This window comes from Zingiber officinale, chromosome 1B (genome assembly GCF_018446385.1).
Source record: "Zingiber officinale cultivar Zhangliang chromosome 1B, Zo_v1.1, whole genome shotgun sequence".
Classification (NCBI taxonomy): domain Eukaryota; kingdom Viridiplantae; phylum Streptophyta; class Magnoliopsida; order Zingiberales; family Zingiberaceae; genus Zingiber; species Zingiber officinale.
In genome coordinates, this window is record NC_055986.1 from 109,079,962 (window position 1) to 109,095,615 (window position 15,654).

General features: G+C 37.4%; 2 protein-coding genes across 3 annotated transcripts; one reads left to right on the top strand and one right to left on the bottom strand.

Moving 5' to 3' along the window:
- Positions 1–1,924: 1,924 nt before the first annotated feature.
- On the bottom strand, positions 1,925–2,586 carry LOC121971511 (60S ribosomal protein L39-like). The gene is made up of 3 exons (XM_042522823.1): positions 2,463–2,586; positions 2,273–2,376; positions 1,925–2,188 (listed from the first exon to the last, which is right to left on the bottom strand). Exons 1-3 carry the CDS (start codon positions 2,463–2,465, stop codon positions 2,140–2,142), a joined length of 156 nt encoding a protein of 51 aa, XP_042378757.1. The 5' UTR covers positions 2,466–2,586; the 3' UTR covers positions 1,925–2,139.
- Positions 2,571–5,347, top strand: LOC121971499 (40S ribosomal protein S3a-like). Of its 2 annotated transcripts, none has more exons than XM_042522802.1 (7): positions 2,571–2,729; positions 2,829–2,876; positions 2,976–3,081; positions 4,284–4,421; positions 4,491–4,676; positions 4,755–4,955; positions 5,021–5,347. In XM_042522802.1, exons 1-7 carry the CDS (start codon positions 2,719–2,721, stop codon positions 5,114–5,116), a joined length of 786 nt encoding a protein of 261 aa, XP_042378736.1. In that variant the 5' UTR covers positions 2,571–2,718; the 3' UTR covers positions 5,117–5,347. The 2 variants fall into 2 exon arrangements, with proteins under 2 accessions (XP_042378736.1, XP_042378746.1); XM_042522812.1 differs by having other exon boundaries at positions 2,661–2,749.
- Positions 5,348–15,654: the final 10,307 nt, after the last annotated feature.

Sequence of the window (15,654 nt, forward strand, 5' to 3'; positions counted from 1 at the left end):
TGACAGGGCAGTTATTTCAGGTTGATCAGATACTCCAGATCTTGACAGGTTTGGTTGAGTGGTTGGTGCTCGAGTTTATATGTTTGATAATGATTTTTTTTTTTTTTTAGGGTGACACGTACACATACATCTACATATGCATATGGTCTCCGTATCTTAATTAGATAGCTACTAGGATCATGGCGATGCATAAGTTGCTCTCGGCTTGAGCCAACCTAACTGCTGTAGGGCAGCGGCAACGCCGCCTATCGCCAGTGAGTCTTTTTTTTTTGTGAGGGTGGCACATGATCTTCAGATAGCTACTAGGATCATGGCGATGCATAAGTTGCTCTCCGCTTGAGCCACCCTAACTGCTGTAGGGCAACGGCAACGCCGCCTATGGCCAGTGAGTCTTTTTTTTTTTTTGTGAGGGTGGCACATGATCTTCAGATAGCTACTAGGATCATGGCGATGCATAAGTTGCTCTCCGCTTGAGCCACCCTAACTGCTGTAGGGCAGCGGCAACGCCGCCTATCGCCAGTGAGTCTTTTTTTTTTTTTGTGAGGGTGGCACATGATCTTCAGATAGCTACTAGGATCATGGCGATGCATAAGTTGCTCTCCGCTTGAGCCACCCTAACTGCTGTAGGGCAGCGGCAACGCCGCCTATGGCCAGTGAGTCTTTTTTTTTTTGTGAGGGTGACACATGATCTTCAGATAGCTACTAGGATCATGGCGATGCATAAGTTGCTCTTCGCTTGAGCCACCCTAACTGCTGTAGGGCAGCGACAACGCCACCTATCGCCAGTGAGTCTTTTTTCGTGAGGGTGGCACATGATCATGGCAATGCGGAAGTTACTCTCGGCTTGAGCCAACTGAACCGCTGTAGGCCCATAGCAGTGCCGGCGAGAATCGGACTTGGAGTTGGAGGCGAATCTGATGATCCGAGACGAGACGGTGATGCAATTTCATAGCAATCTCCAAGCAACGAGCACAATAGAGCCGCTTCTTTTTTTTCCACCTCTCTCACTCACGTGCGCTCAATATCTCTCTCTTTTCTTACACCACTTGTGTATCCCCAAAGTTATGATACTACGGTAGGACATATTTGTAGAAAATTTTCCTTCAAATAGGGACGTAATCAAAAGATGTTGGACTTTTAAAGTGACCACCGATTAACCCTACCCTAGTGACTGATGGAAAACTTCTATAGAACCGGCCTAAAATGGCGAGCTCTACCTATTTGACTTCTACGTCCGCATCACCAGATAAAAGCAAAAGGGGGAGGGATCCCGACGACGAAGTCTACCTTGATAACTTCCACTCGCACAAACATTATCTTAGCAAGGTACAACCCTAAGATTTCTTCTTCTCTTTTCAATCAGTGTCTCGTTTTCAAGAATTTAGCTTCCGCCTCTCCCTATGTAGAAATTTTGGAGAAAAAGTACCTATCGAGTACGACTCGATCAATAGATCCGTGGACACCTAGATCCTCTAGACCACAACCTTGGATCGCTCTTGGACTTGCGGACCAGAGGATGGTTCGCTGTATGAGAACCCTTGATTTGGATAAACCCTACTTTTAAGTAGGTGAGGTCTATCGAAATCAAGGGCCTAAATAATGGACCATCCATGGAGGATCCGTGCTCGATTCTATGAATCAGCAGCACTTTGCTGGCTAGAGGATCCGTGCCTCAGTGCAGATGCGGACGCAGCCTCATTGTCCCACGGCGGCGTACGAGTTGTCATTCAGCAGCAAGCAAGAGAATGCAGAGTAGGAAGAGGACGAAGACCTACCTTTCGCGTGTGTAAAAGGTCTGGATCATGAGGCAGGTTATCAAAGCACAGACAATGGAGCAGAATTCATCGAGGATTACACAGCGTCAGAACTATTTACGGATTCCAAGCATGTTCAAAAGCACGATCAATTCCGAAACTAATTGCAGTAGATCCAACAAATGCATAAATCATTTGATTCGACAAATTCCAGAACATAAAATCAACTGATAGAGCGTGCAAAAATCCATATTCGATCACCGTCGAACGAGTTCAGCACAAGAACAAGGAACAAGATACTCTACTAAAGCAATGACGAGAATCGTCGATCAGGTGAGAAAGAAACCTAATGTTTCAGAAAGGCGACCGGAAAGATAGAGCGTCCTCAAAATCCTAACTTTGTGCGGCGCCAGTGCCTGCGCTTGGCGTTATACCTAGAAACGGGATTTCAAAAAAGAGAAGAAAATTGAGGAAACTGTCGATCAAAACAAAGAGAGAGGAGAAGGAAAGGCAGGAACCTGATGGTGTTGTCCGTCCTCAAGCGGATCCAGTGGGGGATGGGGCGATTCTGGCGCATCTTCTTCGCCAGCTTCTGTTTGATCTTGAACGTCTTGTGCGACGGCTGCAAGAAACGAAAATGAAGCGAGGATTAGAGACTGGAGGAAATGAAGGATGTCGCCGTGACCTAACAGAAGGCGAGAAGATTACCATCTTTCCACCACCGCAAGTCCCTGTGCTCGATGAATCCGGTGCCCCTGGAAACCCTAGGCAGGAACCGCGTTATACGTAGTAGATCGGGAATACCGGGCATTAACTAGACCGAAGCTTTATTGGGCTTTAACTGGGCCCATTACGCGTAAGATCACCTGTCTATAAAAGCTCTACATGCTTTCCCCATGAGCCTCGTCCGCCAAAACCCTGGGACGGAGCAGCGCCAGAGCCAGGAGGCCAGAGGGCAGAAGATATGGCCGTCGGGTTCGGCTCTCCGACCTCAAGTTCGCATTTTTTTTTCCATTTACGGTGATTTCATCTGCCTTATTTGCTTGCTTACTCTTTCACCGATCATGTCTGCAGGAAGAACAAACGCATTTCCAAAGGAAAGAAGGGAGGCAAGAAAAAAACGTATGTTTAGATCCGTAGCTTACCTGCTTGTTCAGTTTTGACGGATTTGGCTTCCGATTTTAGTGACACACGATGTGTGTTGTGGTTTAACTTTTGCAGGGTGGATCCCTTCACGAAGAAGGATTGGTACGACATCAAGGCCCCATCGGTCTTCTCCGTCAGAAATGTCGGGAAGACGCTTGTGTCAAGGACACAAGGAACTAAGGTCCGTTTGTTGCCTGGGTAGTTGTTTGAATAGTTCTTCCAATTGGACCAGCTTCTATCCTGGTTTCGCTCTTGTTGCCATCTAAATATTCATTGGCTTTTATCATTTTAATTATTTGGTACGCTGACCAAAATTTGGTGCTGAATTTCTTCTTCTTTACTCCAGAAAGAATGCCTCAAGTGTAAGGTTTTGTTCAAAGGTTAAACTTAGTAAATCATGTTGTAGAAAAAGAAAATTCTAGTGATATAGAAGGTCGTGTTTGCTTGTTCATTTCCTAGCTGAATATGAGGATTGAGTTTTAGCATCTATAGGACCATTGTGAGAATGGAGCAATTCTTTTAGTCATAGCCATATTAATAGATATGAAATGCCGAAAAGCTTAACCTTTTGTGGCCTAGATTATAGAAATTTAACATTCTAATGATAATGGTACTTATTTTACCCTGTAACAGAACCAATTCTGGAAGTGTTTGAAACATATAAAATATTCTTTTTTTTTGCTTGGTGTAGATCTCTGCTTTTTGTTCATTATTCCAAGCAAGAACTTGGATTGCATATCTCCAGACGTGGTAGTCAGCTCTGTTTTGTTTATCACTCCTGCTATTCACTCTTCTAGTTGATATCCAAACTATCCAAATTATATTATACAGCTAAGTGAACTAGAAGCATGGAAAGTTTGGTCAGCTTTGTTTTGTTTGCCTTTCCTGCTATTCTATCTTCTAGTTTCTAGCAAAAATAGCTGCATTGTATTATAGAGTGGAAAATGAACTAGAAAATATGGAGATGGATATTAGAGAGTCTAGAAATATAAGTAATTATGTAGATTTCCCAGCAAGTGATCTTGTAGATTGTCATGGAAATAACTGATATTGAGAAAGACAAGTTCTGCATGTACATCAAATTTAATTGAATTTTTGATTGACGGACACTGAATTTAGTGTTTATAAGTGCTTAATTTGGTTACCTAGGGATGGTAGGGGCTGTTACTATTTGAAATCTGGCGGTTGTACTCTTGAGCTAAAATTTGTATATGGACTTGTATGATCAACTCCGGAGTCGTAATATATCTACTTTGTGGCGAATAAATGCATGGCATTTGCATATGCACCATTCTTGACATGTCTTGTATGCAATGCATTTTACTATCCAAAGATTCTAGTTTTAGTAGCTAGCTTTAATAGTATTTTTCTTTGATGATTTAGATTGCATCAGAGGGACTCAAACACAGAGTATTTGAAGTTTCATTAGCTGACCTTCAAAATGATGAGGACCAAGCATACCGGAAGATCCGGCTTCGTGCTGAGGATGTTCAAGGCAAAAATGTTCTAACAAACTTTTGGGTACGTCTCATGTATCTTTGATTGACTGGATCCTATTTTCTTTGTGGTTACACGTTTTTCTTCTTTCAGGGCATGAATTTCACTACAGACAAGCTCAGATCCTTAGTAAGGAAGTGGCAAACTCTTATAGAGGCACATGTTGATGTGAAGACCACCGATAATTATACACTGCGTCTGTTTTGTATTGCCTTCACCAAGAGACGTCCGAACCAGGTCAAGCGCACTTGCTATGCGCAATCCAGCCAGATTAGACAGGTGATTTACTGAACGATGCCCCTCCTTGATGGCTGATTATAAGACAACGTAGGATTATCATTTGAAGTGTTTATGCAGATACGGCGCAAGATGACTGAAATTATGGTGAATCAGGCTTCATCGTGTGATCTGAAGGATCTAGTCCAAAAGTTCATACCTGAAGTGATTGGGAAGGAAATTGAGAAAGCGACAACGAGCATATTCCCATTGCAAAATGTGTTCATTCGCAAAGTGAAAATCTTAAAGGCCCCTAAGTTTGATTTGGGAAAGCTCATGGAGGTACATCTTTCTCTTTGGTTTACTTACTTTGGATGTCTTAAGTTAAAGGCTCGTCAGTCTTGCAGGTTCATGGAGACTACAAAGAGGATGTTGGAGTAAAGTTAGATCGACCCGCGGAGGATGTTCCGATGGAAGGAGAATCTGAAGCCATCGCCGCCTAAATAGTTGTTATTTTGACCTGTTCGATAGCCTACAAATATGATATTTTTTTGATCAGAAGTTTCGAACATTTCAAATATGCTGATCTGTTGTCTAGTAATTGTTTTGAACTATTTTGTTTGTTTATATGTTTATGCCCATTGTCTTGTTGGTCTTTATATTTCTTGTTTGTCTTCCAACATTTCTTGTCATCATTAGTGTTAACTAAAATGTGATGTAATTCATTATTATTATATGCTTGTGCTATTATTAATTAATATTATTATTATTATTATTATTATGTAATTTAGGTATTTCTATTTGAATTGATTAATTTTGAAGATGATTGATTGGGTATTACGGAAGTTTTCTATGGCTATCAAGATAAATCAGTAAATCAGAAAATGTTGATGGAGGATTGAAGAAGAATTAATTCGGGCAAATCATAATAGCCTGGTTGAGATGGGTTTGGATGAGTTTTTAACACTTAATTACATTTAAGGTTGAATGTTAAAATAAGGATATGTTATAAAAAGGTTAATAATATGAAGGTTCTATTTTAACTAAATTTGATTTTAAAAAGAGATGTGTTTTTCCATCCTAAGGCGGTCTCCCTCTGGGTCCCACTTACTTTTTTTTACTCTTATATCCCTTCCTATTCTCTTCCATCTTTTATTGTATTTTGTTTTACTTTATTGATTTTTATTTTTTTTATCAATGTTATTCTTTTCAATAATTTTTTATTATATATCTATAATTTTTTATTTGTAAATTTTCGCATCCTACACACTTCCTTGCCAGCCCCTTTATTATTTATCTTTATATCATTTTTCTTATTTCATTTTTTTTATTTTTTATATTAATTATTTTCTTGGCAAAAATATTATACTGTTTTTTATATTTGTAATATGAGATCAGATCCTCTATTCTTAATTTTTCATCCCCATGTCTTACTCGTCATCTCCAACTCATTATCGGTGGCTTTTGGTTGTCACTTCAACCATAACTATACCCTAGGGGAAAGGTGAACCCAAGGGATCACCATCGGCGTGATCGGCGTTGAAATTTGGCCGAATTTGAGAAGGGACTCAGATCGACGGTGAAGAAAAATTTATTCAAATCCGACCGAATTTCGACGTCGATTGTGTCGATGACGACTTCACTGCGTTCACCTTCCTCTATGATATAGTTTTAATCGAGACGACGATCGGAAGCCATCGGCAATGGGCTAGGGCGACGAATGGGATACGAGGACTGGGTAATTTTTTATTTTTTTAATAGTAGATTTTAGAGGTTATTATTTGTAAAAAATTTAAAAGTAAAATATGGATAAAAAAATTGATGAAAAAATAATAAATAAAATTTTTTTAAAAAAATAAAACTAAAGAAGTAAATAAAATTGAAAAAATAAAATAACTTGTTTATTGTTTAAAAAGAGGGTAAAAAGGTCATTTAAAGGAGATAGAGAGGGGGTGCGCTGTGAGAGGGTGGGAAAAGCCATTATCTTTTAAAAAATATGTAGTTGGTTTTGTGTTCTTTAAAATAATATATTTTATAGCTATTATAACCTGCTATCTGATTTATAGAAATCATAAAATTTATTTTGGCATTAAATAATTATTCTTTTGATTAAAATTATTTTGGCATCATTACACTTTAAACAAGATATTATTGATCGTTCAAATATAAATAACAATAATGATGTACAAGTAAAAGATCATAAATGATCATAAAACTCGAGGAAAAAAGTTCTTTGATGTATTGTAAAAATAAGAAATGTAACTTCAAATATTGTAGGCGAAAATTTACTTTCGTCTAAATTATTATTTCAATTTTTGTGATCAATACATTCTAGTTATATTCTCTTGCTATGCCTAAGGAATGAAGACTAAACCTTTACTCCATAAATATTAACATAAAGCTTTTGATTATAATATTGAAGAAGATTTGCAATACAAAGTACAACTTTATACCCACTAAAAAATTGATTTTCAAAATATTCAAGGATTCGAAACTTGATCCTCTTGGTCGATCGTATAAGTATTTTATGCATCATCCTTTTAAGTGTTTTTACATTAATATCATATTTTTAATAATAATAATAATAATATTAATATGCTTATCCCGGGCTTCTTATATGATCAGATCCCATAATTATTTGTGAAGAGATAAATCAGAAAATTAAATAGGACATCATATGAGAGAGTATGTCTCCCAATTTCGTCACAAATCGACTCTCACTTGATTTGATAAGTTTATCTCATGTGCTCTACTCAACCAAGCCCTAGGGTTAATAATGTAGGTACTCACTTGTAACAAAAGGCGATTACGTTCACCCTATGTGCTCGTCACAATCCGTCCTTAGGTTAGGTGAATGGTGGTAAATCATAGTGTTAACTTATAGCTGACCGCCAAGTGATTAAGGGGTGGATTGAGTTTTTCCCTGAGGGTATGTGCCCGTCGAGAATTGATCTCTATCCATTATAATAAATCTACTATCCTCTAATCAACTAGACACCCCATTAAGACAATAATGTAGGCACTCAAGCCTCTTAAATATGGTGTAATGATAAAATAGTTACGGGAATAAATAAGAGAATAAAGTTATGCTTCAAAATATTAGCCTGCACATTTGGAAGGGACTCTCAATTATCAAAAGTTAATCAGGGCACCTAGGAGGGGCTCCGGATGCCTAGATCTGTGACGGTTGTCTAGGAGTGTGCACCGAATGAGTGTGCAAGCTAACAAATCTCTCTCTCTATATATATATACACTGCGGACCTTCCGCTGTGAACTTGTCTGGATCTAAATCTGGATGTCTAGAATTGATCTAGGCGCCTCAAATGAAATACATAGTTCTTTTTGTTTTTTTTTTAGTTCTGGATTTAAGTTAATTAGATTTTACCTTTAAGGTTTAAGTGTTAGAGTTATAATTTGCAAGGTAAAAAAAAATTTAGGTGCTTATGAGGTATAATATATGTATTTAAGATTTAAGATTTAAGGAATTTTTTAGTTTTTTTTAAAAATGAATTGAGGTGTCTCGATCAATTCTAGGCATCTCAACTGAAAAAAATAAAAATAAATCAAGGTGTCAAGATCAATTCTAGGTGCCTCGATCAAGCTATCGTGGACCGTTCTACAACGAGCAGTCCGCAAGGTAACAATTTTTATTATTATTTTTCTACTATAACAATGACAAACGTTAGATCTGTATTATAGAACCGTAGATGCTATAATATGATCATGATTTGTTTAATCTCATTGTAGTAACTCCAAGTTTGTAGCTACTACGACATTAAGTCTATGGTGTAATAGTTACAGACTCGTAGCTGCTACAATATTATTATAATTTTGTTTAATCACGTTATAGCAGCTACAAATTCGTAGCTATTATAACATTAAATGTGTTGTAGCAACTACGAAACCATAGCTACTATAATATGGTCGTAATTTGTTCAATTATGATAGCTACTACGGTTGTAGAATTAATAACGTTAAGTCTATGTTGTAGAATTAACGTTGTAGCAACTACGAACTCGTAGTTACTACAATGTGATTGAACAAATCACAACCATATTATGGCAACTACGGTTTCTTAGTTGTTGCTACAGTACATATTTAACGTTCATCATTGATAAGTAGTTTTTTTAAAAAAATTGCTACAATTAAAATCACAAATAGTTGTGTCTGTGTGTATATATATATATATATATATATAAGAGAAGGTGAATTGCCTGTGAGGAGAAAACAAAACCTCCTCCCGTTCTTTTGACTTGTATTAGTAGTACAATTCTAATTAAGCAACAACAATAAACGAAATAATAATTTAAAAGGAAAATAAGTAAGAGACTACGATTTTTACTTGATTACAACCTTGGTGGTTGTTAATCTAAGGCAGTTATAAAGCTATACTAAAAATGTCTCATTTGATGAAGGCGGAGAAGCCTCTTACACTCTTTGAAAAGTTCAGAAAGTTGTTAGGAAGTTAATACAAAAAGTTATTATCGAATTCCTAACTCCAGAAATACCTTGTTATGTTTTTAGCCCCTGCACAAAATTAAACAAAAATACCTTCCTCAACTTATAATTTAAACAAACACTTGCATAAAAAAGAATAATGAAACCAAAAAGATAGAGGCACAAAAGTTTTTACTTGGTTACAACCGGAGAGGTTGTTAATCCAAGGAAGTGGAGCGCCCTAATATCTCCTTCAGATGGAGAAGCCTCTTTACAGCAGTGAAAGCACAGAAAATAAGAAGTTAAACAAAAACTGAGATGTGTACAAGTGTTGTCGCAAGAATGCTTGTTATGTTTAGCTTCTTGGACCAAGGTTGTATTTATAGCCTTAGTCGGGGCGTCTGGAAGGGTTCCAGGCGCCTAGAGGGGGATAAAATTTTATTCCCTTCACAACGGATCGCGGTCAAATGCCATCCGGATAAAACTCCGTTCTGGATGCCCGGACAAGAAAGCCAACCATGTTGGCGTTTTCCAATCTAGGCCTTCTACTTCAGTTCCGCTTACTTCGGTCCGGGTCTTCCACTCCGACTCCGCTCGCTTAGGTGATTTCAGCCATCCAGAATAGGGCTCACCCGAACCCAACTTCTGATCTTCTCCTTGAGCAAGCTTCCGCTTCGGCTTCTTGTCTCTCGGAAACGCCGCTCACCTCCTTCTCGTTCGCCCGTGTACTTTTCCGCAGCACCTCATCCCTCAGACACACCGAGCCCGTTGGCTCTCTTCCGTGCCGTCCTTCTCTCTAGCTGCATCTTTTGATCGACATCCTATGCTTCTAAGTTCCTGCACACTTAGACACAGGATTAAACACAACAGGACCTAACTTAACTTATATGATCACATCAAAACTACCTTGGGATACCAACAATCTCTCACTTTTTGATGTGAGCAACCCAAGTTAAGTTAGGGTAAACTAACATAAAGTAAAAATAATAAATTTGCAATTAAAGTGCAAAAATTTAAAAATATTAAACTACTAAACTACCTCCCCCTAGACTTAATCTTCCCTTCTCCCCCTTTGATCACATAAAAAATGGGGTACCAAAAAAATCTAAGGGTTAATTTTGTTTCTTAAAAAAAAATAGGAAAGTTTTTTGGTTAAAAAAATGGTTTTCAATATTTTGAGAAATTTATCAAGTATTTTGAAAATTTTGAAAATAATTTTGATAACACAAACAAAATGCAATAATTTTAGAAAAAATTCCAAGTAAAAAATATTTTTGATATTACCAAAAGAAATATTAATAATTTCCTAAGTTCCCAAAAACTAATTTTGTATAAATAATTTTGGTAAAGAAAAAAACTAAGTGTCTTTAAAAAAATTCTAAGTTAAAAAACATTGAGTAACTATTTAAAGCATTATTTGAATTATCATTAAATACTTTATCAGTTAGTCAATTAAATATTTTATTTCATTAATTGACTTCCAAGCTATGACAAGACACTAGGCCTTCTGGGTTATTGGAGCATTAACCACTTTCTAGACAATACTCTTAAAGAAATTCAAACGTTTAATTTTCTCGCTGAAAGCACTAAGTCTAATTAAAGTTCAAGTTAGACAATACTTTGGAACTCAATATAGGTTCCAGCTAACTGGATTAATTAAGATTGTTTTAGGAACATATTTCTTTAAAAATTTTCTAATTTGTCCCTTATGAAATCTAAGATGTCAGCTTAGTTTATTATAATTTTGAGTTCGAACATTCAAGCATGCATGATTTTTTAAGTTATTTTATTTTATTTTGTAAATTGTCATTTCTAATTTAATTTTATCAAATTTTCCTAATGGACAAGATTTTGCCAGAATTAATTTTAACTCTTTAATTTCTTTTTCTAGCTTGCTACAATTCTTTGATAAATATTTTATAAACTTAAACGACTTATCAAGAGGAAAAGATCGTATCTGACTTATCTTGTCGATCTCGTTATCCGTAGCTCCCCTTGAAATGCTGCTTTCTTCTGATGTCGCTCCCGCTTTATCGATGCTCTCGATACTCATTTCGGACGAGCTTGCATCGTTTTTGTCATCTTGATAGCTTGCCGTTAACGCGAGTTCGGAGAAAGCGTCAATCTCTGATTCGGACGACGTTTCGTCCCACGTCGTCTTCAGGTTTTTGTGTTTGTTCGTTTGGACAGGCTTTTTGTTCTTGCCTTTGTCCTTTAATTTAGGGCAGTTGTCTTTAACGTGCCTTTCTTCATTGTAGTGGTAGCATCTGATTTTTCTTCTCTTTCTACCCTACAAATGGTTAGTTTTTCTATAATTAAATAACTTTTAAAATTGATTTACCATTATCGCCATTTCCTCATCATCGAAAGAAAATTCTGACTCTTGTTCATCCATCTTCGCCTTGAGGGCAATATTGTGCTTTGACTCCTTCTTTAAATCTACACATCTTGATTCATAGACTTCAAACGTTGAAAATAACTCTTCTAAGGTAACAAATTCTAAGTCCTTAGAAATATAGTAGACATCTACTAATGATGCCCATTTCGTATCTCTAGGGAAAGCATTTAAAGCGTACCTTAGCAAATCTCGGTTGCTTACATTTTCTCCGAGATTCAAAAGTCCGGTGATGAGCTCCTTAATCCTCGAGTGGAGGTGTGCAATGGATTCGTCTTCTTCGAATCGAAGGTTGGTGAGCTGGTTGCGAAATAAGTCCCTTCTCGCAAGCTTGTCTTCGGACATCCCTTCGTGTAGCTCAAGAAACTTCTCCCAAAGCTCCTTTGTTGAGTTGTAGGCGCCGATCCGTTTGACTTCTTGTGGCGGCAGGACACTCAGCAGATAAAACTCTGCTTTGTCGTTTGCCACATAGTTGGTCTGCTCCTTCTTCGTCCACTAGTATTCTTGCTTATCTTCGAGTGCTACAAAATCGAACTTCATTATTAAAAGCAATTTAAAATCGATTTTAAAGAATGCATGCATTCTCTTTTTCTAACTCGCGAACTCCCCCTCGAACTTCGGTAAGTATATACTCGGTCCGACCATCGATTCAGTGCTTCGATCGGTGGTTAGTCCTCCTAAAACATCCTTGCTCTGATACCATCTGTTAGGACCCTTGGCGACCGACTAGAGGGGGTGAATAGCTCCTGCACAAAATCAAACAAAAATACCTTCCTCAACTTATAACTTAAACAAACACTTGCATAAAAAAGAATAATGAAACTAAAAAGACAGAGGTACAGAAGTTTTTACTTGGTTACAACTGGGGAGATTTTTAATCTAAGAAAGTGGAGTGCACTAATATATCCTTCAAGCGGAGAACCCTCTTTACAACAGTGAAAGCACAGAAAATAAGAAGCTAAACAAAAATTGTGATGTGTACAAGTGTTGTTGCAAGAATGCTTGTTATGTTTAACTTCTTGGACCAAGCCTGTATTTATAGCCTTGGTCGGGGTACCTAGAAGGGTTCCAGGCACCTGGAGGAGGATAAAATTTTTTCTCCTTCGCAACGGATCGCGGTCATATGCGATCCGGATAAAACTCCGTTCTAGGCGCCCGAACCAAAAAAGTCAACCATGTTGACTTTTTCTAGTCTGGGCCTTCTGCTCCAGTTTCGCTTGCTTCGGTCTGGGTCGTCCGCTCCGGCTCCGCTTGCTTGGGTGATTTCGGCCATCCGGAATAAGGCTCACCCGAACCAAACTTCCGGCTTTCTCCTCGAGCAAGCTTCTGCTCTGGCTTCTCATCCCTCGGAAACGCCGCGCGCCTCCTTCTCGTCCGCCCGCATACTCTTCCGCAACACCTTGTCCCTCAGACACACTGAGCCCGTCGGCTCTCTCCCGTGCCATCCTTCTCGCTAGCTGCGTCTTTTGCTCGATATCTTGTGCTCCTAAGTTTCTGCACACTTAGACACAAGATTAAACACAACAGGACCTAAGTTAACTTGTTTGATCACATCAAAACAACCTTAGAGTACCAACAAAAGGATCCTCCAGCAAGGCAAGCAAAGATAATATTTTATCTTTGCCAACGGTCGCTTTTGCCCAGTCTAAGGCGCCTTCAAGTAGTTGAAGGCGCCTTCTATAAAGGCTCGAAGGCTCCTTCAACTACTTGAAGGCGCATTCCTCCCAAAAGGCACGAGGGGCACCTTCAATACTATTGAAGGTGCCTTCAGCAGCTGCTACCGAGTTCCAAACTTCTCCTTTGGCTCTCCTGCTGCTCCACTCATTTGGGTGATTTTGACTATCCGGAATAGGGCTCATCCGAACCCATTTTCTGACCTTCTCCTCAAACAGGTTTCCTCCCTGGCTTCTCGTCCCTTGAATGTCGTGCACGTCATTCTCATCCACCGGTGTACTCTTCCGTAACACTTCGCCCCTCAAACGCACCGAGCCACACGGCTCTCTTCCGTACCGTCTTTCTCGCTAGCTACATCTTCTTCTCGACTTCGTGTTCCTAAGCTCCCGCACACATAGACACAAGGATAAAATACAATAGAACCTAACTAAACCTGATTGACCACATCAAAACTATCCCGGGGTTCTAACAATCTCCCTCTTATTTATGTATATCAATCTAAGTTCAAGTTAGGGTAAAAAAATGCAATAACATAAGTAAATTGAAAATAACATTTACAATATAATGAATTAAAGAATTTACTAAAAAAACTTATTTATACAAATATCCAAACTCCCCCTGAACATATACTAATTTCTTCCCCTTTGATCACATAAAAATAAAGTGAGAAAGGTAAAGTTAGATAGGGAATTTAAAACTTTTCTAAGGGTTAAGGAAAATTTTTCTTAAGGTTCAACATAATTTAAATTTTCCAAAAAATAAAGTTTCAAGATATTTCAGATTTAGAAATTAAGTTTTCAATAAATAATTGATAGAAAATTCATTATTTATCAAACATTTACAAAAATATATTTTTGAGTATTGAAAAAAAAATTCTGAAAATAGGAGTTGAATATATATAAGGTAAATATAAAATTTTACACAAATGAGCTAACTTAAGCAGAAAATAAAAAAACTTTAATTTAAAAACTATCTTTTTAATAAAAAAATTATAACAGTTAACTATTTAGCAGTTAGTCTATTAAACATTAATTTTAATAATTGACTTCGAGCCTGTGGCGAGGTAGTAGGTCTTCTTAGATATTGGAACAACAATCACTTCTAGACAAAGCCTTTTAAAGAAATTAAACATTTAATTTTCTTTCTGCAATTGTAACTTTAAAATAAAATAATTTATTCTAAGCAGAATTTGGGAACCCAATATAGGTTTCTTCCAACTAGATTGATTAAGTATCTTTCAGGAACATATTTTGGTGATAACTTTCTAATTTAACCCTTATGATATCTAAAATACCAATTTAGACTTTTATAATTTTTTCAGACATTTTGATTAAGACATGTAGAATTTTTAAATTTGGTTCTTTAATTTTTTTTATTTTCTTCCTTTAACTTATCATACATTTTTAAAGGGCAGATTTTTACTAAGATTATTTTTAATTCAACATTTTCTCTTTCTAATTTTACTAAATCCTTGAAAAGTATTTTAATAAATTGAAATGACCTTTTAGGAGTTAAGGCACATACCTTACTTACCTCGTGTTCTGATATTTTCTTTTCATTGCAGTTTCTTCTAATGATCCTCCCCCTTCATCGATGATTATCTCTGAGTTGCTTTCATCTTCTCCATGATGGTCGGCCAATAGGGCTAGTTCGGCGTAGGCCTCAATCTCAGATTCAGAGGATGACGATTCATCCCATGTTGCTTTTAAATTCTTGAGTTTCTCTCTTGTTGGTTTTTTGCCCTTGTCTTTTTCAGTTTATGGTAGTTGTCCTTGATGTGCCCTTCTTCTTGGCAATTGTAGCACCAAATCTTCCTTTTACTTCTTAAGTCCTTTTTCATCTACGACTTGAATTAGCTAGATCTAATAAATCTATTAAATTTCCTTACCAATAATGATGCTTCATCTGCGTCGATGGATGCTTTGGAGTCTGAGTCTGGTCCACTTTTCTAGGCTTGTAGTGTTAGATTCTGACTTGGTCCCTTTCTTTGTCCTGCACGTCGAGATTTGTGTAATTCGAAAGTGGAAAAGAGGCTTTCTAATGTACTTACCTCAAGCTCTTTAGAGATATAGTAGGAGTCTATTATAAATGTCCATTTTGGTGTTTTCGAGAACTCATTTAAAGCATACCTTTACGCGTCCCGATTAGTTACCGTTTCTCCGAGATTTGTTAATTTGGTGATTAGCTCTCGTCTTGTGAGTTTGGTTACGGAAGTACCTTCATGTAGTTCTAAGAACTTCTCCCAAAGTTCCTTTGCTGAATTATAGACACCGATTCTGTTAACTTCTTACAAAGGTAAGCACGCTCAGTATATGGAATTCGGCTCGTTCATTTGCCACAAAATCTGCTTGCTCCTTCTTAGTCCATTGATACTCCTCTTTATATTTCGGTGCTACAAATCTATATTTTAATATTAACAATAAATCAAAATCGATTTTAAAAAATACCTCCATTTTTCTTTTTCATATTGTGAATCTCCCTCAAACTTCGGCGGGTAGATGCTCAGTTCGACCATCATTTCGGTGCTTCAGTCGA